General features: G+C 59.8%; 3 protein-coding genes across 7 annotated transcripts in view; 1 reads left to right on the forward strand and 2 right to left on the reverse strand.

Annotated features, from left to right (window-relative positions):
* Window positions 1-997: 997 nt before the first annotated feature.
* Window positions 998-3,723, reverse strand: HSD11B1L (hydroxysteroid 11-beta dehydrogenase 1 like). The gene is given in 13 exon segments (XM_058728327.1): window positions 998-1,709; window positions 1,711-1,786; window positions 1,866-2,031; window positions 2,164-2,224; window positions 2,226-2,258; window positions 2,436-2,523; window positions 2,848-2,966; window positions 3,390-3,413; window positions 3,415-3,441; window positions 3,443-3,484; window positions 3,486-3,523; window positions 3,627-3,678; window positions 3,680-3,723. Coding segments are annotated over 13 exon segments (867 nt in total). The 5' UTR covers window positions 3,701-3,723; the 3' UTR covers window positions 998-1,589.
* Window positions 3,724-5,646: 1,923 nt separating this feature from the next.
* On the forward strand, window positions 5,647-9,707 carry MICOS13 (mitochondrial contact site and cristae organizing system subunit 13). Of its 4 annotated transcripts, none has more exons than XM_058728322.1 (4): window positions 5,647-6,154; window positions 6,884-6,992; window positions 7,277-7,328; window positions 9,490-9,707. In XM_058728322.1, the coding sequence occupies exons 1-4, from the start codon at window positions 6,126-6,128 to the stop codon at window positions 9,690-9,692; spliced, it is 393 nt and encodes a 130-aa protein (XP_058584305.1). In that variant the 5' UTR covers window positions 5,647-6,125; the 3' UTR covers window positions 9,693-9,707. The 4 variants fall into 4 exon arrangements, with proteins under 4 accessions (XP_058584305.1, XP_058584304.1, XP_058584308.1 ...); XM_058728321.1 differs by having other exon boundaries at window positions 5,663-6,154; window positions 6,884-7,061; XM_058728325.1 differs by lacking the exon at window positions 9,490-9,707 and adding an exon at window positions 7,716-7,953 and having other exon boundaries at window positions 5,666-6,154.
* A 2,793-nt stretch (window positions 9,708-12,500) lies between these two features.
* SAFB (scaffold attachment factor B) overlaps window positions 12,501-22,140 on the reverse strand; it is a 37,742-nt gene continuing 28,102 nt past the window's right edge. The window contains exons 14-21 of one of the 2 annotated variants that reach the window (XM_058728329.1): window positions 20,584-20,690; window positions 17,861-18,151; window positions 16,576-16,713; window positions 16,313-16,355; window positions 13,858-13,973; window positions 13,546-13,646; window positions 13,035-13,101; window positions 12,501-12,827 (exon numbers count right to left, since the gene is read on the reverse strand). In XM_058728329.1, the coding sequence (XP_058584312.1) occupies window positions 12,698-12,827; window positions 13,035-13,101; window positions 13,546-13,646; window positions 13,858-13,973; window positions 16,313-16,355; window positions 16,576-16,713; window positions 17,861-18,151; window positions 20,584-20,690 (993 nt within the window). In that variant the 3' untranslated portion in view covers window positions 12,501-12,697. Of the gene's footprint in view, window positions 12,828-13,034; window positions 13,102-13,545; window positions 13,653-13,857; window positions 13,974-16,312; window positions 16,356-16,575; window positions 16,714-17,860; window positions 18,152-20,583; window positions 20,691-22,140 lie in introns of both variants that reach the window. The other variant, XM_058728328.1, reaches the window with a different exon arrangement.

The raw sequence follows: 22,140 nt of genomic DNA on the forward strand, positions 1-22,140 counted from the left end.
CTCCCTTCGCCGGTGGGTTGAGAGTCCGAATCCTACTTTTGCAGGCTCCTGGCTGACATCCCACCTTGGCCACTGGCTTGCTGACCCTGCGCCAGGAACTTTACCACCCGGCGCCTGAATTTCTTCATTTATAAAATGAGGACAATAATAGTACCTATTCCAAACTGTTTAAGATACAATGGTACTTGGCACAAAATAAAACTTCCATAAACAGATATTGGTTTCAATCTATATGATCCTAAATTCTTAGAACTGAAGATGTGGTATAGTGCCCCCTGATGGCACTTGATATAATTTGATGTAATTTTAGCTGGTTCCGGGACAGCAGGCAGGGTTGAAACAAAAAAAAAAAAAAAAAAAAAAAAAAAAATTTTTTTCTGGTTTTTTATCTTTGACTTCTACTTATCCCCAAATGATGGTCCCAGTTTGGGGCTGATCTGTTTGGGGTTAACCCTTGTAACCCTTGCTCATTCTAGAGCCCTGCATAGCCAACAGCTATTGTAACATTGTATTTGTTCTACAGTTTTTATTTGTATAGTTGCTTTTTCCTTATGCAAGCGCACTAATCTATCATTTTAGGGAGAGGAGGCGTCACGTTTTCACTGATATAAATACCAGTGATGTGCAGGTAGAGAATCCCAGCTCCTGCCACGGACGTCCAGCCTCTCTCTAAGCACCTTTCCTTACCTATGAAATGGGAACAGTGGCAACACCAGCGTCAGATTGTGATGATGCCATGAGATCAGCAATGCCAAGGGCTTAGAGCCTGATACACATTATCATTACCGCTGTGCAAACCCTGTACTTCATGCTGCAAATACAACCTCAGTGCCAGTCAGTACCCTTCCTTTCACCAGCGACTTGCTAGGCAAGGGCTACCTCTCGGCCTCCATTTCTCCCTAAAATAGGGTTGAGAAGTCTGGTCCTCATACACAAATTCCTCTTGACCCACCTGCCACCAGCAAACTGGAAGGACCAAGCAATTTGAACACACATGTGCAAGGGTAGAAGGATTTTTATAATGAAACAGGAGGCTGGGTCCAGCCCAGAACATGGTGTTTCCCTCCTCCCCCACCTCAGAACCCATCAGCAGGTGGACAGTTTCAAGGCTGTCCCTTGCTTGGGGCAACGGTAGGGGAATGCTCCAAAACTGAGTGGAAAGAAGAGATCAGGGCTGCAAAGGATCCAGGTGGGAGATGGATAGGGTCCCCAGGGTGGCTCAGGGGTGGTGTGCCCTGTTTCACACGGCCAGGGCCGTGGCGAAAGTCGCATCACCTCTCTGAGCCTCAGTTTTCTTGTCTGCAAAATGGAAGCAGCAACCATGTCATCAGTGGTGGCCCGGAAGGCTGAGGTCACGCCTTCCAGGTCACTGACAGGGTGCCTGGCACACGATCAGCACTTGCACACCGGGAGAGGTGACCGTGTTTCCAGGTGCTGGTAGTGTTTCTCGGTTTTCCTTTTCTGTCTCGATGACTCTGTCTTGAGCCACGGCCACCGTCTCCGAGGTGTCTCGGTTCGTGTCCCCGCTCAGGGACGGCTGGATAGAGGGTTCCCCTCTGGGAAGCTGAAGGGGTGCCACCCGCAGAAGCTCAGGCAGCAGCGGCAGCGGTGACGTTGAGCTCCTGGCGGATGAACCAGGCCCTCGGGTGCGGCAGCCATCCCCGGAGCAGACAGAGGAGGTGGAAGCGCCATGGGTAGAAGACGCCGGGGGGCGCGTGTGGCGCCGCCGCGGATCACGGCCAGGGCCGCCTTGGGCCCCGGGGCCGCCTTGGCCCTCGTGATGCCCCTGGGGACAGGAGGGTGCGGTGGAAACTGCGGCTGGGCGGCCCCTCACTGCCCCTGCCCCTGATGGCCCCGGGCCTCACCTGACTCCCTCGGCGGGGGAGGCGCGATCCCGGAGGCCCAGGACACACATAGTGATGGCCACGTTCACGTCCTGCACGTCTAGCTCCCGCCGCAGAGAGCCGAAGAAGCCGTCCAGAGCGAACTTGGCTGCCGAGTACGGGCGGGAGAAGGATGTGGGCACCTGGCCTAGGAGGGCGGGAGGGCAGCAGCTGAGCGACCACCGCCGCTCCCCCTCCTCCAGGGGGCCTTCTGCCCTGGGGCTCGGCCGCCACATCGAGCCCTGTGGCCCTCCCGACTCTCCGCCCCGCGTGCACGCACCGAGCAGCGAGGACACGACCACCAGAGAGCCTTTGCTGTCCGTCAGGCTGGGCAGCGCCAAACGAAGTCAGCTGCACGTAACTCAGAAAGTTCACCTGGAGGTGGCGACGGCGAAGTCACCGAACCGCGGAGAAACTCGAGCCCGGAAGGGGCGGGGCTCTGAGGCGTGGGCGGGACCCCGGGCGGGGGGCAGGGCCCGCGGTGGGGATTTAGGAGGGGGTGGAGTCTGGGGATTGGAGGGACGGGGCGCTGGCCGCGGAGGGGCGGAGCACCTGCATGAGCCAGCGTGTCGCCTGGACGCTCCTGGACCGCGAGCCTGCCGGGGTGGCGCCGAGGTGGTTCAGCACGAGGAGTCCAGTCCTCCTGGCCCGGAGAGGGCCCATCAGCAAGGAGCTAGTCCTCGAGGCTCCGCCCTGGGCCCGAAGAGACCCCGCCCTAGCGCCGTCGCCTTGAACTAGCGACGCCTCGGCCAGAGCGCCGACCCGGTGAATTCGGCCCCGGGTGGCGCCCCGCCTAATAGCAAAGAGACCGGGCCCTCCTCCCTGCATCCTGCCAGGCTTCGTCCCTGATCCTATAAGGCCCGGTCCAGAGTTGCAGCCCCTGGCCACGCCCCGGACCCCGTAAACCTCCACCCACCGACTACCACGGCCCCACCCCATTCGGGTCCTGCCCCGAAGGCCCCGCCCCTCACCCAGCTTGTCCAGCGCGAACTGCACCACGCGCTCGGGCACCTCAAGGGAGGCCATGTCCGCAGCGATGTAGAAGACCTTGGGAGCGCCCAGCTTCCGGCAGTTCCCTACCACCTGGGGGGGCCAGAGCTGCCCGTGGGCCCGTCCACCCCAGCCCGGCCCCCACCCCCACGCCCCGCCACCGGCTAGGCCACTGGGGCCCCAGCCTAAAGCCCCCTCCCCTACTCCGAGCGTCAACATCCACCATCATTCATTCTCAATACTCAGCACAGGCTGTGGACACTACCCATCCGCCCACTGACTGAGGAACCTCCCGGTTTTACCCCCGCTGTGTCACTGTACCAACCCAACACCATAACCCACGAGAAGGTACTTTGATTGTCTCCGGTTTGCAAATGAGGGAAACTGAGGCACAGCGGTTAAACAACTGGCCTCAGGTCACACGGGAAGCCTGGACCGTTGCAAAGGATTTCAGTAGGCCCGGGCCCCGCTTTCCACCCACGCCCACCCGGCCACAAACGGAAATGGATGTCTCACCTTCTGCAGGAGGGCCTCCGTGTGGGGCAGTGAGCACCAGGTGGGAGCCCAGGGCGGGCGTAGTGATATGCCAGTTCCTCCCCGACGCCCGCACTGGGCCCCTGTCAGCAGCACGCGGGCTCCCTGGAGGCTGGCTGGCAGTGTGGGGGGGTGGTCAACCCTGGGGGCGCACCGGACAGCTGGCCAGATTCCTCCCTCCCCACCCACCCCCCCCCCCCCGCCCCACCAGGCACTCACCAGGGTCAAAGTTGTCATCCCAGTAATACGAGAAGAACAGGGCTCCCAGCCCCGGTGAAGAGCAGTACCTTCATGGCCCTCCCGGGGGCTGCAGGGGCTGCGGCGGGAGAGAGGGTGGGGGCACAGACCTGGCTGACAGCCGCACCCATTTCCCCAATGAGATTTTGTGTGAAGAGGCTCCAGGCCCTGCCCTCGCTTCTCCGTCTCCGCAGCCACCACCTGCTACACAGCTCCCCTGCTCCAATCCCCTCGCCTCTTCTGGGCTTTCACCTTCCCCCCAGCGGCCAAATTACATCTTGCCTCGCCCTGCTCAATATCCAGGCTCCTTGAGGGTCAGAGGGCCAGCCCCTCTTGCTCACGCTGCCGGCTGCCACACCTGCCTCCTCACTGTTCCTCGGAACCAGCCAGTCTCCATCCTGCCTGAGGGCCTTTGCACTGGCTGTGCCCTCTGCCCCGAATGCTCTCCCCAAATATAACCCAATGAGTTGCTCTCCCGCTTCTTTAAAGTCAGAGCAAAACTGATCTCCCCCTAGACTGTCGTGCTCCATGAGGCAGGAAAGAAACAGAAACCTGTTTCTGCTTTGTTCACTCTTGGGTCCTCAATGCCCCAAACTGTGCCAGACACTCAGTAGGTACTCAACAGGCACCAGATGGACACTGAGTGACAGGAGGAACATTGCGGGTAGGAGCTGGGGGAGCGCAGAAACATGACTCTGCCAAGGGACACCCAGAAGGAGTCTTAGGCCTGGGTTGGAGACACAAGAACCTATGCCATCAGGGTTAAGATGTGACGTCAGCTGTGGGAGTGAATTTACTCGTTCCAGGGAGAAGGTGAAAGAGAAACAGGCCAAGTGTTTAACGTTTGGCGGGGGGGGGGGGGGGGGGGGCGGGGGGGGGGTCATGCATTTCCCCCCGGGGAAAGGCACAGGTCCATCCCATCTTGGGGTTTCAATCCTTCAAACTCAGGAGGACAAGAGAGGGGGACTTCCAGAACTGAGAAATGGTGGCGTTGGGTGTCCTCAGATCTTCACTAGATCCAGCCATCAGTCCTTTGCCCCCACCCCAAAGTTGCAGCTGCCCCCCCCCCGGGCTCCCCCGTCTTCATACGCCCTCCCTCCCCCCCCCCCCCCTTCAGGCAGCCAAAGGGATCTTTGTCCAAAGAAGTCTGATGTCCCCCTTCCTGCTCCAAACCCTCCTAGGGCTCACCACTGACCCCATAGAGACCAAGATCTGAACCTCAGCCCACCACGCCCAGCGGGTCGGGCCCTGGCCCGCCTGTCCATTCTCCTCTTCCACCATTCCCGTCTATGAACCTCCCTCAGTTCTCAGAAAAGTGAACTCCTCGCCCTTCCCCAGTCACGGCAGCCACCCCCCCTCTCCTCACTTCCAGGGAAAGGCTGTGAAGCGCCTCAACCTGACCCTTAACCTGACCCTCTTCCGACCCTGGCCCTGACCACAGCAGCCACGCAGGGGAGGTGGGGTCGGATGGATGAATGGCCGGCTGGGCGGATGGATGGATGGATGGATGGATGGATGGATGGATGGATGAAGCAGTCGGCCTGCGATGGGGGACGAATAGGGGGAACCAGACGATCGCAGAACGTACTGGTCCCGACCTCCCTGGGCCTCAGTTTCCCCTCTGGACAAAAAGGACGTGGGCCGTGTTGCGCGCTCCCAACCTCGCACTTACCCACTCGGGCCTCAGTTTCTCCCCGCGGTGCAGAGGGGCTGGGGTCCGGGGCAGGGAACGAGGCGCGCGCCCCTCGGACCTCCCTAAGTGGTCGCGTCCGGCCGGGCCCCCGACCACTCCCCCTCCGTAGGGCCCGAGTCACGTGACACCGAGCCCACCTCCTCAGGGGGAGGGGCCTGGCCGCGGAGACTCAGCGCCCGGGCGTTGCCGGGCAACGGCCAAGGGCCAGGCTAGCCCCCTCCCAGTCGTGGTCCTGGTCCCGCCCCCTGGACGAAAGCCCCACCCCCGACCCAGATCACGTGGCCGAGGGCCAGCTTCCCTCACACAATTCCGACCTCTCGTTGCCGTGACGACCATCTCACTGGCACACTCTTCCTGGGCCTGGGCCCTTATTCCCCCGCGCGGGCGCGGGTGGATCTCCGGGCTCCGACATCTTCTTGGGTCACGCTCCGGCCTCATTCCAGACGCCGGACACCTGTTTCCCCCTCCCGCCCCCGGGACCGTGCCAGGCGGGACTACATTTCCCAGAGTCTTTGCGGCCAGGCGAGCCATCCGGCCCCTCACGGGGCCCTGCTGACTCCATTTCCCAGGCAGCTTTGCGGCTCCCGGGCTCTGAAGATCACACTTCTCAGAATCCTTTCGCTGTAGGGCCGCCGTCCCTCTCCGGAGTCTCCGAGCCTTCGAGCGACTTCGACTCCCGGAGGCCTTTGCGGCCGACCAGGGTGACTACGTTTCCCAGAGGCCTCTGCGGCGCCGCCACCGGAAGCGGCGAGCGAGTCGAGTGTCCTTGCGCGCGGAGCCGAGGGACCATGGTGCCCCGAGTGTGGTCGCTGATGAGGTGCGTGGGGCCGCCGGGCGGGCTCGGAGCCCCCGAAAAAGTCCCCGCCGGTGGGCACCCCCTCCGGTTTGCTCCCGACTGGATCTTCGAATTCCGTGGTGTCAGGTTCCCCATCGCCCAGATGGGGAAACTGAGGTTCAGGCGGGGAGGGGCTTCCCGAGATCTCCTGTCGCCTCCTTCCCGCGTCCCAGCGAACCCTTGCCTCCTGATTGTCTGTGTCCGAGACCCCTCGGAGCCTCAGTTGCCTCCTCTGTAAGGTGGGAATGCCGCACGCGCTGTTTCAGGAAGTTAACGCGTGCCCAGAGCGACGTATGACACAAGAAATGACCGGGGGCCCTTGGAAGCCCCTCGAGGGTTGCGCTCGGGTCGTGCCTCCCGGGGCTGGAAGACAGAAAGTCAGGGGTCTTAAGTCTTCACTATTCCGTGCTCTGTGCGGGATCACGCGTGACCCACGGTTCCTCTCCGGGACTTAGTTTCCCAGGTAAACGGGGCCGAGTAGCTCCGCTTTGCAGGGTAAATTGAGTACAACACCTAACGGGCGTAGTAGGCGTCAGGCAAGCCTCTGCGCTTCCAAAGTGCCTTCCGCTGCCTGGCTTCAGGTGTGGCGCTCTGAGGACTGTGGCAGCTCCGGGAGTCCAACTCCTCCCCAAAGTGGGCCTGGAGCCCCGAGGGTGGCCACTGGCGTCCCATGAGCTACTGAGCTGCTGTCCTTCCCTTCTCTGCCTGCAGGTTCCTCATCAAGGGCAGTGTGGCCGGGGGTGCCGTCTACCTGGTGTATGACCAGGAGCTGCTGGGGCCAAGTGACAAGAGCCAGGCTGTCCTTCAGAAGGCAGAGGAGGTAGTCCCCCCAGCCCTGTACCAGTTCAGCCAGTACGTGTGTGAGCAGACAGGTCTGAAGATACCCCAGGTACCCTGGGACTGGGAGTGAGGCTAAGGCTTGGGGGTGGGGGCCGTGGGGGGGGGTGTGGTGTCAGTTCTGGGGTGGCTTTTGGTCCCTGGTCCCTCCAGCCCTGCGTGGTGTTCTCTGCAGTGGGCTTTGTGCTGCTTTCCGCTGCCTCCGGAGGGGGCTGGGGCTCCTGGGCCCTCCCCTTTTCACCTGCCCCTTCTCCCCTCTCTTCCCAGCTCCCAGCCCCTCCAAAGTTTAACTTTCACATCCGTGACTCCTGGAATTCAGGTAGGCCCCGGTCCCTGGGCTTGGGGGTGGCGGCCCCTGATACCCCAGTCAGCACCCCCTGCCCCCATTTCCTGGCCATTCCTCTCCATCGTTCTCCTTCCTGCTCTGTGCACCCCCTGCAGATCTAAGAGAGGACAAGGGGTGGAGATTTCAGAGGGGTGGGAGCCAGATAGAGCCTCCGTTGAAGACAAGTCACTTTGGAGCTCACCGTGTGACTTCAGACAAGGCGAGGCCCTGCCCCCATCTCTGCCTCAGTTTCCCCGTGTGGAACTGACCAGGCTGGAACTGGGGCCTCTCAAAGCCTTGCGGAGCTAGGGTTTCCGGGGGGAGCGGGGAAGCGGTGGCTGAGCCCTGTGGCTGAAGGCACTGGGCCCTCCCTCCCCACAGGCATCATTAAGGTGATGTCGGCTCTGTCGGCGGCCCCCTCCAAGGCTTGCGAGTACTCCAGGGAGGGCTGGGACTACCTGAAGGAGCGAATCAAGTAGCCTGTCAGAGGAGGCCACCTGCCCCAGCCAGGAACAGGGGCAGGGATGCCATAGAGCTGGAGACTCCAGACTGGGACTGAGACCCCACGCCAAGGGCAGCTCCCGGCCTTGCTGGCCCAATAAAGGACTTTGGAAGTGTTCCCGACCCGTGTGCTTGCCCTAGGGGCTTGGGGTGGCCCGGCTGGTGCCAGAGCGAGGGGACCTGGGCTTCTGGTGCCTGGCGGCTCGTCAGAGCTTAACTTTGACCACAGGCATTGGTTCACCCCTTTGCTGTCTGGGCCCTGCCCGCTGAGTCCCCACCCTGGTGTGGGGATTGAGAGCCGACGCTTGGCCCTGGTGCTCTGTAGGCAGTGCTCCAGGCCCAGGAATGAGCAAGTGCTGATGGCCCGCCCAGGTTGGGGGCCTCAGTTCACGGAGGGCTGAGCCCCTGGTGGGGCGGTCTGGAGGTGGGGACTCGGCAGAGTGAGCAGAATTCATCTGTCTCCGTGGCCGGGAGCTCGTGTGGCCGCCGAATCTCCGACTGGCTCAGCTCACTGATCACCCCTGTCTAGTCTAGTCCTGGCCCTCCCTTGCCTGCTTTCCACCCTCAATCCCCCATGGTCTGGGGATTCCTGGGGACCGCAGGCTTCACGGTCATTGCAGTGCAGGGGGGCTCCCCGGCCCACAGAGGTCCTGCCTTCCCAGCATCCCCTGCTCCCCTGGGAAGCCTTTCTGCCCTGGATCAGCTGCCTGGTGACCTGAGTGTTCTTCCCCACCCGGCGGGACAAGAGGGTGGACCCTGAAAATACTCCCAGCCCCGAGGGCATCCCACCATGATGGCAGCAGGAGGAAACCTGTGCCCCAGACGGGCAATAGGCCGTGGGTTTGGGTGGGAGGCAGGGACTGGCCCGGGCTGCTGCTCCAGGAGCGGAGACCAGGCCTGGGTAATGGTGCCCTGAGCTGGGATGGGATCCCCCGTGCCTGAGAGTCGTGGGAGTTCTGTTGCTTGGTCTAGTGGTCGGGCTCCCCTAGGCCCATGAGCAAGGAGAGGACAGCGGTTACACGTGAGGAAAGCAGAGACCAGAAGCCACTTCGTTTTGTAGGCCCTTCGGGGATGAGAAGCTGGCGCAGGTCCACGGGAGGTGTGGGGAGGAGTGTGGTAGGGGATGGGTGGCCTGGCCTGGTGCGTTGGGGGAGGGAGAGCCCAAAGCGACCTGCCACTCTTGCTTTCCAGGAACGGTGTAGGTGGGCCCCCCGTGGCCAGTGGGCCCCTCCCATCCTGCCTGGGCCGTGGCAGGGGTAGGAGCAAGTCTAGGGCAAGGGCAGGACGAGTGGGGCCGGGGAACATCCCTGATCCTTGGGACCTCCCAGGAGGGAGCAAGCCCAGGTTCAGAGGTGAGCCCGGTAACGCACCCTGGCCTGACCCCCCCCCCCCCCAATCCACGGAGCCCTTCTACAGGGAAGGAAGCAGATGGGGGGCCCATCGTACAGATGGAGAAACCCGCGTGCGTGGCCGGGTCCGAGCCCTGCTCCTTCCGCCTGGAGCCCAGGTAGTAGGTAGTTAGCTTATGCCTCCCCTGGGCACAGGATTTCCAGTTGCCTCACTCCCATGATCCAATCCTGGGCCTTTGAAAACTGGAGGGTTTGTGGGGCGCCTGGGTGACGCCGTCGGTTAAGCGTCCAACTCTCGATTTCAGCTCAGGTCACGATTTCGTGGTTCGTGAGTTCAAGCCCTACGTCGGGCTTTACGCTGACAGAGCGGAGCCTGCTTGGGATGCTCACTCTCTCTTTTTGTCTCTCTGTCTCTGCCCCTCCCCTACTCTCTCAAAATAAACTTAAAAAAAAAAAAAAAAAGGCCTTTGAAAACTGGAGGGTTTGGGCTCAGGGCACGCGAAGCTAGGGCTGTAGCACGTGTCACGTGAGGCTCCTTGCGTCCTCACGACCCTCCCGTTACCCTCACCACCATTTCACAAGGCGAGGCAGACCCGGAGGGAGAGAGGCCTGCCAGGGCCACCCTGCCGCGCTCTTGAACGACTCCCAGCGGAGCACATAGGAAGGGAAACCAGCCTTTGGAGGCAGGTCGTTAATGAGCCACCCTGGGAACGTGCTCGGCCCTTCCGGGGCCCCTCACCTCCATCCAGGCAGCTGAGTCCCGCAGGTCCATCGAGTTCTGGGCTTTGGGCAGCGTCTCTGCCGGCTGGCATCAGCAGGGCCGGTCACGGGAGCGACTGCCGTCCCTGCGGGGCGCGCCTGTGTCAGGTGGGGAGGGGGCCGTGAAGCGGGGGCTCCGAAAAGGCGGAGGTGGCCTGGCGCGGCCTGGGTGGGCAGGAAGGGCTTGAGGAAGCACCCGGCCACCCCCACGGCTGCGCCCAGCCAGGCCCAGGGCAGCTGAGGAAACGGGCCGAGGCGGATGCACCTGTTAAGAGAGCGCAGGGCAAGCGGGGCTGGGTCATCTGACGGAGGAGACCCGATACCCCCAGGGCGCCACTCCGGCTGCTCGAGGCCCCCCAGGCTCCCAGCAGCCCTGTGGGGATGGCCCACAAGGCTCCCCAAGCCTGAGGTTTCCGGCTACCCTGTTGGCCCCCCGCCAGCTTTCCCTGCTTGCCTGGATGGCTCTTGTGTTCGGGGGCACGATGGGGGCCGTCCCCCGAAATAAGCTCTGGTGTGTACCCGCGGCCTGGGCCAGGGGTCAGCCGGCTGCTGGCCCCCTGCTCACATGGACCCAGCCACCAGCCTGCAGACTGGGTGCCATTCGTGACTCCGCCATCCCCTCGTGCAGCCAGACCCAAACTCCTCTGTCCCCTCGTATCTGTCACCAGTGCCGAGACCACCTCCCTGGTCTTCCCACCTGCCCCTTCAATCTGCTTCCCGATGTCCCAAGATCGGGTCACTGCCCTACTCAGAAACCTTCTATGGCTCCCTGCTGCCCTCCCCTCGAGCCCAGACTCCTCAAAGGGCCGTTTCCTACAACACAGCTGGTTTTCACCACAGCCCTCCCGCCACCCTTCCTCCGGACTCCTACTCATCCTGGCCACATACAGCTCGGCCTCTGCCTCCTCCGGGAAGTCTGCCCTGATCCCTCCTTCCCACCCCGGGGCTGAGTCTGGGCCTCGTGACCGCCCTGTGGGTGTCCCATCATGGCACTTACCGCTTCGGGGCCGCGTCTCCCCAGCTCAGCATCTCATGTGCTTGGGACCAGCCTGGGCACCGTAGGTGTCGAGCAGCACCCCCCCCCTCCCCCCCCTCAAATACCCGCAGACCCTGTCTCCTCAGTCCCGACAGCCACAGGCGTCTCCAGGTGCTGCCGGGTGTCTGCCCACTGGGGACGGTCATCCCAGCTAACAGCCACGGCCTCGGGAGTTTGTAGCAGTCGCGTGTCCACTGTGACCAGCGACCACAGACTGAGGGGCTTGATGCAACCCATGTTGACCGCACCGCAGATCAACACGAGTCTCGCTGGGCTACCATGCAGGTGTGGACGGGGCTGGCTCCTTCTGGGCGCTCCAGGGGGAGTAATCCATTTCCTGCCTTTTCGGCTTCTAGAGGCCACTGCACTCCTTGGGATGAGGGCCGCTTCGTCCCCAAGGCCGGCCGTGTCGTCTGCCGGTCTCCGGCTCCCCCGGCTCCCCGCTCCCCCGTGAGGACCCTGACCCCAGGGAATTCTCCGTCTCCGGGTCCTGAACCGAATCTCATCTGCAAAGCCCCTTGGCCACGTTAGGTGCCGTAGGTCCAGGTTCCAGCGATTGGCGTGGGGTCGTCTGCAGCCCCTCTGGAGAGGGGGTTCGTCTGGCCCCCCACAGCTGAGGGCTTGATCTCATGTCTGTCTCCCCCTAGCTGTGGGTTGTGGGGGGACAGGAGCCCAGGCTGCCCCAATGGTTGGGCATCCCCAGGCCCGAAACAGGGCCAGACCCTACTTGGACATGTCAAAGATGGGAGCCCAGAGGGGCAACCAGCCTTGGTTGGCTCCCACAGACCAAGCGGCAGCAGGCCTCCCTCGTGCTACTGGTGTCCTACGCGGGTGGGTTGGACCTCCCTCCACACCTCCCCCCCTCCCCCCCCGCCCCCCTGCAAGACCTGGGAGCCACAGCAAGGGAGCCTGTGGACCACGTGAGGAGGCAGCACGGTCCCAGGTGCACACCTCGGCACCACACTGTGTTCTCGCTCCCCACCCCTGCCCGCCCCGGGATGCAGTTCCACTCAGGAGATCCTAGGGGGTCAAAGCCACAGGGACAGGAAGTAGAAGGTGGGTGCTGGGGAGCAGCATATAAGGGTTTGTGTTTGGGAAGATAGAAGGTTCTGTGGATGGAGGTCAGTGGTGGTGGCACAACGGTGTGCCTACGCTATTGCCACAGGCCTGTCTACTTCAAAATGGTTAAAATGGTAAATTTCATGTGATGTGTCTTTTACCCGATTAAAAGAAAAGCACAGCGGCCTGTTGAGCCAGGGGTGGGGGCAGGGTGCGGGGGACAGAAAGCTCTGGCGTCAATCAGAGGCCCCGGAGGAAGAGGGACAAAACGGCCCAGGCTCAGCAGGCGGCAGGTGAGTGCCACCAGCAGACTGCTTCCGGAAACCTTAACGGTCCCTTTAAAGCTGCCCCAGTCCATCCTCCTCCCTCCTTCCCCGAAGGAAGAACCATGACTGAGTAAGCAACGCCGAGTATGATTCAACTTACAAACACACGTGAAATTAAGAGAGACGACGCTTTAAATAAAGGGTATGTGAACAGAAACACATTTATTACAAAAAAACAAAAACCGAAAAAAAAAAAAACCACAAAAAAACATTCACATTGTATTGAGCTACAATATGGCAGCAGATAAAAAAAATTATTGTACACAGTTTAAGAGAAACTCCTAACAGAACATACTCTTGTTGCCACGTGACAGAACACAGGAATCCAAGCGCTTAGTAGCGGCGAGTGAAGCGGGTGTCGTTGGGGCGGCTCCCCCGGTTCTGGCCTCCGAATCCACCCTGCATTCCGCCGCGTGGGATCACGTGGCCCCGCGAGGCCCCGCCTGGGGCGAAGCTGCCGCGCCTACGACACGACACACACGGTTCCCGTGTCGTTCCCGGGTCCGAGGGGCCCGCCCCCCACGCCCCCGTGTTCCGGGAGCAGCGCCTCCAGCGGGCAGAGGGAGGAGGTGGGTGGGGCGCCTCCCGGACTATTTGCACCCCGGTGGCCCAGGCGGGCCACCGTGCAGAGGGGAGAGGGCTGAGCTGGACGGGCGGCACGACACCTTACCCTGACATCCCTCCCCGGTTCATCATGTGACCTGGCCCAGAGTGCCCGGACATACTCCTTTCGCCACCTGCGAGACGAGAGATGCCGGTCACACGGTGCCTCTGTGCACCGTGGAGCGCACGTGAAGCGCACGTGGAGCGCACGTGGAGCGCAGAGGACACCGACGCGGGGCTCCCGTGACTCCAGTACCCTTCCTGAGCCACCCAGTGGACCCAGACCCCGCAGGCCCCCGCGGATCCACACGCCGGCCGTCCTTGCCGAGCGGCGGCAGAGAGGAGCTACCTGCGCCCACATCGTCTTCCCGTGCCAGATGGCTTCTGTCCATCCCCCCTCCCTCCCCACATCCAGCCAGTAATGAGCAGGAGCCCAAGGAGGGACAGCAGAGGAAGCCGTCCCCGCCCTCGAGAAGCAGGGAGACGAGCAAAGACGGGCGTAAAGCAGGTGGAGCCTGAGCCTTCCGGGTGCTCCCCCACGAAGACAGACACGTCCCCGGCTGAGAGCCAGTCCTCACCTTGCCACCTCTTGTGGTCCCTGTCTACCATGCCTCCGTCAGCAGCACCCTGCCACGCACGGTCATCCTCTATTCTTCGGCCGTGGTCCCCCCAGTCACGTCTGCCCCTTAGGAAAAGATGCCTCTGATTTGGAGTGCCCCCCCCGCGCCTTTCAGAATAGCAGGCGCCACGGGTTCCGGAAAGTGGGTTTCGCGTTCTGTGTTCCCGGTCCCCATCCTCTCTCCCTGAGCCAGGGCTCCTCAGGAACACACGCCGATCCTGCCAGGGGCGTGTGAGGCCCCAGCAGGTGCCGTGGGGGGTGGGACACAAACCTGGGTGGAGGAGGCAGCCCCCGGCCCTCGCTCATCCTCTTGTCAGAGCCGTATCCCCAGCCGTCCCGGGAGTCCCGCCCATGGCGCTCTGGTCCCCCGTGGCGTTCAGGGTAATGCTGGACGGGAAAGAGCCAGAACAGAAAGAAGGCTTCGGTATCAAGCTCGGATCCCAAGGCCTTGGGACCAACAAGCCGATAATGACGACGACAGTGACAGTAACTCAGAAGTACTGGCGAGCATTCTACACACGGTCGTGTGCCACAGAGGCCATTTCGGCTTGCTCAACAGCCACATCCTCAAAGTCTGTTCACGGACAAGTGAGGAAAACTGAAGAAGGTAAACAACGGAGAAAGAAACCGAGGAATGAGATCTACCCTAATCCAGAAGGAGAGACTTCAGGCACCGAAGGAGAGAAGGCGCTGGGGCCTAGTGGCCACCCTGCGCCAGGAACAGACAGACAAGCAGTGCACCCGGGCCCGGTGCTCTAGCCCCTAGGAACCTCCAGAACAAAACGGCCACTAGGGATCCTTTCACACTCACCCCAGACCTGGTGCCTCACCGGACCGACCACCAGCCACTTGTGGCGTGGTCCGTGGAACCTGCTGGCCTGGCCCTGTTCTATGCGCCATCGGAAGGACGGAAGAGAGAGCCCTTCTAGGAATGGCTGTTTCTCGTTCTAGGAAATGCTGTTCTCAACAAACGCTCACCACTGGCCCTTCACCCGAAGCCTGCCCTGCTTGCCGGAAGGACACCCCAAGCTTTAGGGAGCTGGTGAGGCGGCTTCGGCTCCATTGTTGCTCTCATGATCCCACAAACCCAATCTGTAGCCCTGTGGTCTTTTGCTCCAAGGTCACATTCTAAGCGAGAAAGCCTAGAAAGGAGTCCTGGTAATGAAGCCTCTTGGATGGATGCTCCGGCTGCCCTGTGGCCGCACGCGTCCGTGCTTCCGCGCCTGCTAAGCCAGGAGCTCGCCGGGGCCGGGGCCAGCCTGGCACACGGGAGCCCTGGCCACGTGTGCTTCCGCCTCCTGCCTCCACGGGCCTCGCATTCCCAAATGTGTGCGGACACCTCCCTCGACCAAAGTGGAGGAGGTGGGGCTCAACTGTACCAGATGGACAAACACAGCACTGTTCCTTCCAGGCACAAAGCCAAAGCCAAAGTGTCCGGGCAGGACAACAGCTGCTTAAATGAGACCCTGAAGCCCCACTTCCATAAGGAACCTGCAGGACACACCAGCTTGTAAAAACACAAAACAAAACAAAACAAAACAAAACAAAACAAAACAAAACAAAACACAACAGCTCACGATTCAGACCACTTCCTTTCGACAAACGGAAATATTTACGAACAAGCAAGTTCTTCTCGGCTGCCTTCCGAAGACACCAAACCGACAGAGAACACTTTGCACAAAGCCGATCTCTAGCTCTGCCCGGTTTTTCACAGGGTAGCCACACTCTCCTGCCCGCCGACCAGCTGGTGTAACGGCTCAGCAAGACCCCGAGAGCCTGTGCTGGTGTCCCCTTCCGTGTCCCATGTCACTGCCTGCATCCAGGGCAGCACCAGGGTCACTAAGGACAGCACACACAAGAGAAAACATCCTTTCAGGTTTGGGAGCGCTTCAGCCCATAGCGGCAGGAGAGAGCAGGCAGGGATTAGCAGCTGCGTGTCAGGAGCCGGGCCAACCGGTGTAGACACGGCTGTCAACCCATTTAGCCCCCACACCCTGAGCAGGGGGGAGTGAGCGCCCTCACTTCAGAGTTGGGAGACAAGTGCTCAGCACAGTGCTGACACCAGAATGTGACTCTGGTTCTGGTTCCGGAGCCCGGACATTTAACCAGCGAGCCCCACTTCACCAAAGAGAACCGCCAAGAGCGGGAGTAGATTCAGTTGCTCTTCAGATTCACCTCCGAGAAGAGGAAAAAGAGGCACGCGACAACCGCTCCGGAGGTAGCAGGGGACCCGCTGGGTACGGCCAGGACTACGCAGTCCCCAGCCACGCCCTCAGGAAGCGAGGAAGGAGGGCAGAGCCGCGCTCCAGCAGGGAAAGGAAACTCACGGGCAGCAATTGTGCCCCCACGCCACCCTGACCACAACCTTCCGGAATTCCTCCCCACAGCCCCCGATATTTCAAGTAAACCCACTGAAGAGTCAGCGCGATGTGGAGAAGTTCTTAATCTAAACGTTCGACAAGTAAAAGAAGAAACTCCAGCATATTTTCTAACCTGTGAGTCCTGCAAAGCACGGGCCCCTGGCCTCTCATGGGCTGAGCTGTGCAGACGGTGACGATGGAGCCCTTCAGACTCACCCAAGGCTCCTTAGCCATTGATACAGATACGGCATTTAGCTACTTCGCTATTCAGAAGTGAACAGAACCTCAGCTGAGGAGGGAGACAGCATGGAGAGAGAATCGGTTCCACGGCAAAATCCGTGGCTGCAACTCGAGTTTCTGACTCACCTGTCCTTCTCTTTCTCCCATCATGGATCTTGAACCTTCTCTCCTGAAAAAGGAAATTTAAATGAAAACATAAGAAGAGAAGATAGGTCGGCTAGACGACCCACCACCCCCCGCCATAGAAAACACTTCCCAAACCGAACCCAGGTTATTCGTAGCCTGAAGGTCCCGAAGCCTGGAAGGGCCAACCCTAGTCCTTCATCATTCAGAACGAGAGGAAAAGAGAACTTGTACAAACAGGCAGGGTCATCGGGAGCCTGGCTGACCTGTCGACAGAGTGGTCAGGGTAGCGGCCCCGGTCCCTGTGGTCAAAGTCGTGGAAACGGTCCTGGCGGCTGAAATCAGAATGGTAGCGCTCATCCAGAGCGGCCCGCTTTGCTTCCGGCCAGTAGGCATCGTCTCGCCTGGAGGGGGAATAAACAAGCGGCATAGTTTCTCCTCCGAGTTCACAACCTTTGCGGAGCTGGTGAACCGAACCCTCAAACCGTCCCTGGCTCCTGTCATTCCACAGAATGAGAATTAACTTTTTCGTCTTTGCTACGCAGGCTGAGAGGGGCCAGGAGGGTGTGATGTGGGATCCGACTGAAGGACCCCCTTCTATTCTCTCCAACAAGCCTCGCTTGACCCTAAAGAGAAGAGCTTTGGTTTCCCTAACAGGAGGGGACGTGGGCACACCTGCACACCCGCAGGTCGCCTCCGGGAACAGCACGTGGCCTCAATCTAGCAGGACCGCAAGCGAAGAGTGGTGACCCCCAGCTCTCCTCAGTGCACTACCTCTTTTCCTCCAACGTGAACTTAACCCAGCAAAGACACCAGTGGGGGGACGTTGAGAGGCACCTGAAATACACTGTTGCAAAAACATGCATGACCGTAACGGACTCCCAGCGGCGGTGTTTTGCACAAAGGCATCAAAAATCCTAAAAGAGCTTGAAGGCCCTCGAAAGAAGTCTTGCTGGATAGTACACGCGACATCCACACAGTAGAGGGAGGAATACAAAACGTGGTTCTTCCCGAGTGGCGATGCGTGCAGAAAAGCTGGTCCTATCGGTGCTGGGATTACCACCCTGGACTCCCACCAGCAAGGACTAAGACCGGGCCCGTTTCTCACTGGGGCTAGCGTTGGAGCATGCCCCCAAGTCATGTCGGTATGTCCAGGGAACTAAAGTTAATATGACTGGAAACGAGCCACAACACATGGCTACGATGACAAAGCCTACACGGAGGCCTGAGGGAAGTTTCTTCCGGGCGCGGGTCACCCCCCTCCGCACCTGACTCGCACGTGGCCCCGGGCTGAAGAACTCCCTTCCCTCGGGGGTTCTGTGCTAGGACTTGAACGTGAGGCTTTCTTAGGCGCTGCTCTACCCACGTCCCCACTGACCCCTAACGACCTCAGGTGCCCGACGAACAGCAGCACGTCAAATCGAGCCGTAGCCCGTACGCGTGCGGCCTCTGAAACGAGAATCTCGCGGAAGCGCGACGTGGGGGACCCTCCCCCGGTCCTAAAGGCCACAGGCCGCCTCGGGGGCGGCGGCTAAGGGCAGCTAGGCTCACCGGCCGTCCACGTCGTAGGGCCTCCGCACCGCGGGCCGCCGCTCCTGCTCGTAGCGCAGCTCCTGCTGGCGCCGCAGCTCCTCGCGCTCGCGGTGGATGCGCTCCTGCTCCCGCCGGCGCTCGTGCTCCACGTGCATGCGCTCGCGCTCCAGCCGCTCCCGCTCCATGCGCTCGCGCTCCAGGCGGTGGCGGTGGAAGGCCAGCCTCTCGCGGGCGATCTCCAGCCGCTCGCGCTCCTCGCGCTCCCACTGCGCCTGCATGCGCTGCTCCCACTCGCTGCGCTCGCGCACCCTGCGGGAGAGCCGCCGCTGGAGGGGCCGCGGTGCCGGAGGCATCACCCGGCCCGGCCACGGCTCCCACCCGCCCGGCGCGCGGACCGGCCCCCGGGAGCTGCAGAAACGCGGCCCCGGGGGGCCGCGCCTCCCCGACCGGCCAGGGCGTGGGGGCGGGGGCGGCAGCCCCGGGGTGCGGGCACGGGCTCGGCCGCCGGCTCGGTGCCCCCCAGTTCGGTCCCCGACCGGCGGGAATCAGGGCAGAGAGGCACGGGCACACAGGGGCTCCGCGAGGATAGGAGCTGAACCTCACTTCCCGAAACCTTGTCTGCAGATCAAGCATCTGATTCCATGAAACGGTCCATTAAAAAGAAGAAACAGAACACACTTGCCACGGGAAATTAAGTCTCGGTCAGGACCTCTTGTCCCTAAATGAGCTTCGGTCACCCCGGGATGGGGCGAGTGCACTAGAATTGAAATCCTGACGATGTCTGTAAACTCAGATGAGTTTACCGACAGGCAGCCCGCGGTGGCCAAGCGAAGGGCCGGGGAGCCCGCCCACCCGAGGGCGCGGCCAGCTCTGCTCTTGTTAGGGACGCCGGCGACACCCCAGCGCATTTCCTGCCAGTCCCTGTCCGCGTGACACGGAAGACAGTGGCCACGTTGTCCCCTTTCCACCCGTTGCTACGCCTTTACAGACACCTACTTATACCGGCAGAAACGCATACTCTTGCCTCACTGCCGGGGTTTGGACAAGAATGGCTACAGCCTCCTTGATTAATGCGACATGTCCAGGCCCTCCCACGTCCACCTTTACAGGTCGAGGGCAAGGGTTCGGGAAAGGCCCCGTGGAGCGGACAGGCCACGGTTTATACAAGCGGCACCCAGAGGCAGACCTTTTGATGGTCTCCTTTCACAAGCTCACAATCGGAGGCCCTCTCATGCACAAGTTCCTCTAGGGCAGGTCTGGAGAAGTGGCACTTCGAGGTCTGGGGCACCAGACTCAGCCACGCGGGCCTCCGCGGAATCCCTCTCCAGGGGCCGCGCCCCCGTCCCCCACACTGGAATACGCACACAGTGCACCCAACCAAACCGGCGGAAGCAAACACTGGTCTCGCGGCTCTTTTCACGCGCGCTCCCGGTGCCCAGTGAAGCCTCCGTTCGTCCTGAGTCCTGCGGCACCTGACCCGTCCCTTCTGTCAACTCGCTCCTGTCCGTTTCCTAGCAGGTTTTTTTTGCCTCCTTGCATTTACTTCACATCACGTTTATTCCCATCCCTCGTGGATCTTTCACGTACAGACAGAAGTTACATTTTCTCTCGGCCAACCTCTCCTTCCGGCCCCCGACTCTTGAACACACCAACTTCCGCTGTATGCGGGTGTTGTCAGCTTTCACGTTTGTGTTCTGTCACCAGCTGACGGGGACTGTTTTGCCACTGACGGGAGCTGCAGACCCAGAGGGCCGACCGAAGGAACAGCCAAGGGACTTGAAGCTATTAAAGGATGGGAGAGCCCATCCTTTTGTCCCTGGTGAGAAACGTCACTACTGACATATGAAGTCCCCACATGCGCACGGGTCAGCTCTGTGGCCCTACGTCACTTCAACACAAGGGCCCTTTGTCCGGCGCCCGTCCCTGCGCAGCAGGAAGCTGTGAGTGCACGCACCCCAGAAAGGCCGTGCCTCGCCCCCTCTACTCATTCTTACTCTGCCAGTTTTACGAGCGCTGTTTATTTTCTCGACTATAGTTTAAGAATTGTTTCTTTGTAGGAAAAACTGTCATACGGTGTGTTCAGTACTGCTTGTGTTTAGTTTTTAAAATTTCTGGAGGGGCGCCTGGGTGGCTCAGTCGGTTAAGCGTCCGACTTCGGCTCAGGTCACGATCTCGCGGTCCGTGAGTTCGAGCCCCGCGTCGGGCTCTGTGCTGACAGCTCAGAGCCTGGAGTCTGCTTTGGATTCTGTGTCTCCCTCTCTCTCTGACCCTCCCCCATTCATGCTCTGTCTCTCTCTGTCTCAAAAATAAATAAACGTTAAAAAAATAAATAAATAAATAAATAAATAAAAATAAAAATAAAATAAAATTTCTGGAGACTTTTTCTTTAGCTATTTTAAGGATGGGGACATCTCTGCTCTCTCCCTGCGTGTGTCCCACTGTTTCTCTCCCTTCCGACCGCTCTGGGGGCACACCGGGTGTGTGAACCAGCACTGCCGGGCATTTCAACTCCCTGCCGTTACCTCCCAGAATCATCAAGAGATGGGCCTATCTGCATGAGAAGATCATTTGAAAGTAACCACAGGATGAAAGAGCACAGCAAGTCTACTGAGGGCCAAAGGAACAACTAGGTTTAAAGCAATATCCCACCCACAGGGGGCTCTGAAAATATGCCCCCATGACATGGTCTGACTAGTCCAGAGACAGAGGCAAACCAGGAACACTGCTGGACACGGACTCACCTCCGGGACTCAGAGTCTCTCGACTTCCGAGGCTCTTTGACTTTATCAAAAGACACAACAGACCGCTTCTCTCTGCTGGCCGATTTGCGATCCTGGCTCTTAGAAACCTGGTTCACCAAAAAATATGCACAAGTTAAGGTAGAAATGACAACAGGAAGAATCAGGCGAGTCCACATCCAAGCATCCGACACGAAAATTGGAAATGAACGTTAACATTTAATGGGACAACCAGTTAACAGGGTGTTCCCTCCTAAGAAACTTCATGTTTTCCTGACCATACTTAAAAATCAAAACGTCAGGGGCGCCTGGGTGGCGCAGTCGGTTAAGCGTCCGACTTCAGCCAGGTCACGATCTCGCGGTCCGTGAGTTCGAGCCCCGCGTCAGGCTCTGGGCTGATGGCTCGGAGCCTGGAGCCTGCTTCCGATTCTGTGTCTCCCTCTCTCTCTGCCCCTCCCCCGTTCATGCTCTGTCTCTCTCTGTCCCAAAAATAAAAAAAAAAAAAAAAAAAAAAAAAAAATCAAAACGTCATCACCATGCCAAAATATCCAACGAGAATTTTCAACAGGGTCAAAATAGAAATATTATCTCCCTAAACCTTTTTATATGATGAAAGCCAATTTTTAAAAAAATGTATTTACTTATTTTAAGAAAGAGGGAATGAAAGCAGGGGAGGGGCAGAGAGAGAGAGGGAGACAGAAAATCCCAAACAGGGGCTCGATTTCACAAACCGTGAGGTCATGATGACCTGAGCCAAAACTAAGAGTCAGACGCTCAACCAACTAAGCCACCCAGGTGCCCCAAAACCAACTTTTCTAATACTTGGTCTTCTGCATCTAAAATAAACTCCTTGGAGGGACGCCTGGGTGGCTCAGTCGGCTGAGCGTCCGACTTCGGCTCAGGTCACGATCTCACGGCCTGTGAGTTCGAGCCCCGCGTTGGGTTCTGTGCTGACAGCTCAGAGCCTGGAGCCTGCTTCAGATTCTGTGTCTCCCTCTCTCTCTGACCCTCCCCCATTCATGCTCTATCAAAAATAAGTAAACGTTAAAAAAAAATTAAAATAAACTCCTTGGAGCGCCTGGGTGGCTCAGTCGGTTAAGCGTCCGACTTCAGCTCAGGTCATGATCTCGCGGTTCATGGGTTGGAGCCCCGCGTTGGGCCCCCGCGTTGGGCCCCCGCGTTGGGCCCCCGCGTTGGGCCCTGTGCTGACAGCTCGGAGCCAGGAGCTGCTCTGGATTCTGTGTCTCCCTCTCTCTCTGCCCCTCCCCAGCTTGCACTTGGTTTTTCTCTCTCTCTCTCTCTCAAAAATAAATAAAACATTGAAAAAATAACATAACATAAACTCCTTACTCTCAACTCTTTACTCCTGTTCTTTTCCTTCCTAACTAAACACGCAGTGAGTGCCCAACCACGGCTACCTCTAGTATAGCAGAGGATTCCTGATTTGTGTGACTGCGTTATCTTTACGAGATCTACCCATCTTAGCCCTGGAACGCATACTTCCATTTTGCCATTTTCCACTCATTTTACATAAAATAACCGTAAAAGCGGTCACATGTA

Source organism: Neofelis nebulosa, chromosome 4 (assembly GCF_028018385.1).
Source record: "Neofelis nebulosa isolate mNeoNeb1 chromosome 4, mNeoNeb1.pri, whole genome shotgun sequence".
NCBI lineage: Eukaryota > Metazoa > Chordata > Mammalia > Carnivora > Felidae > Neofelis > Neofelis nebulosa.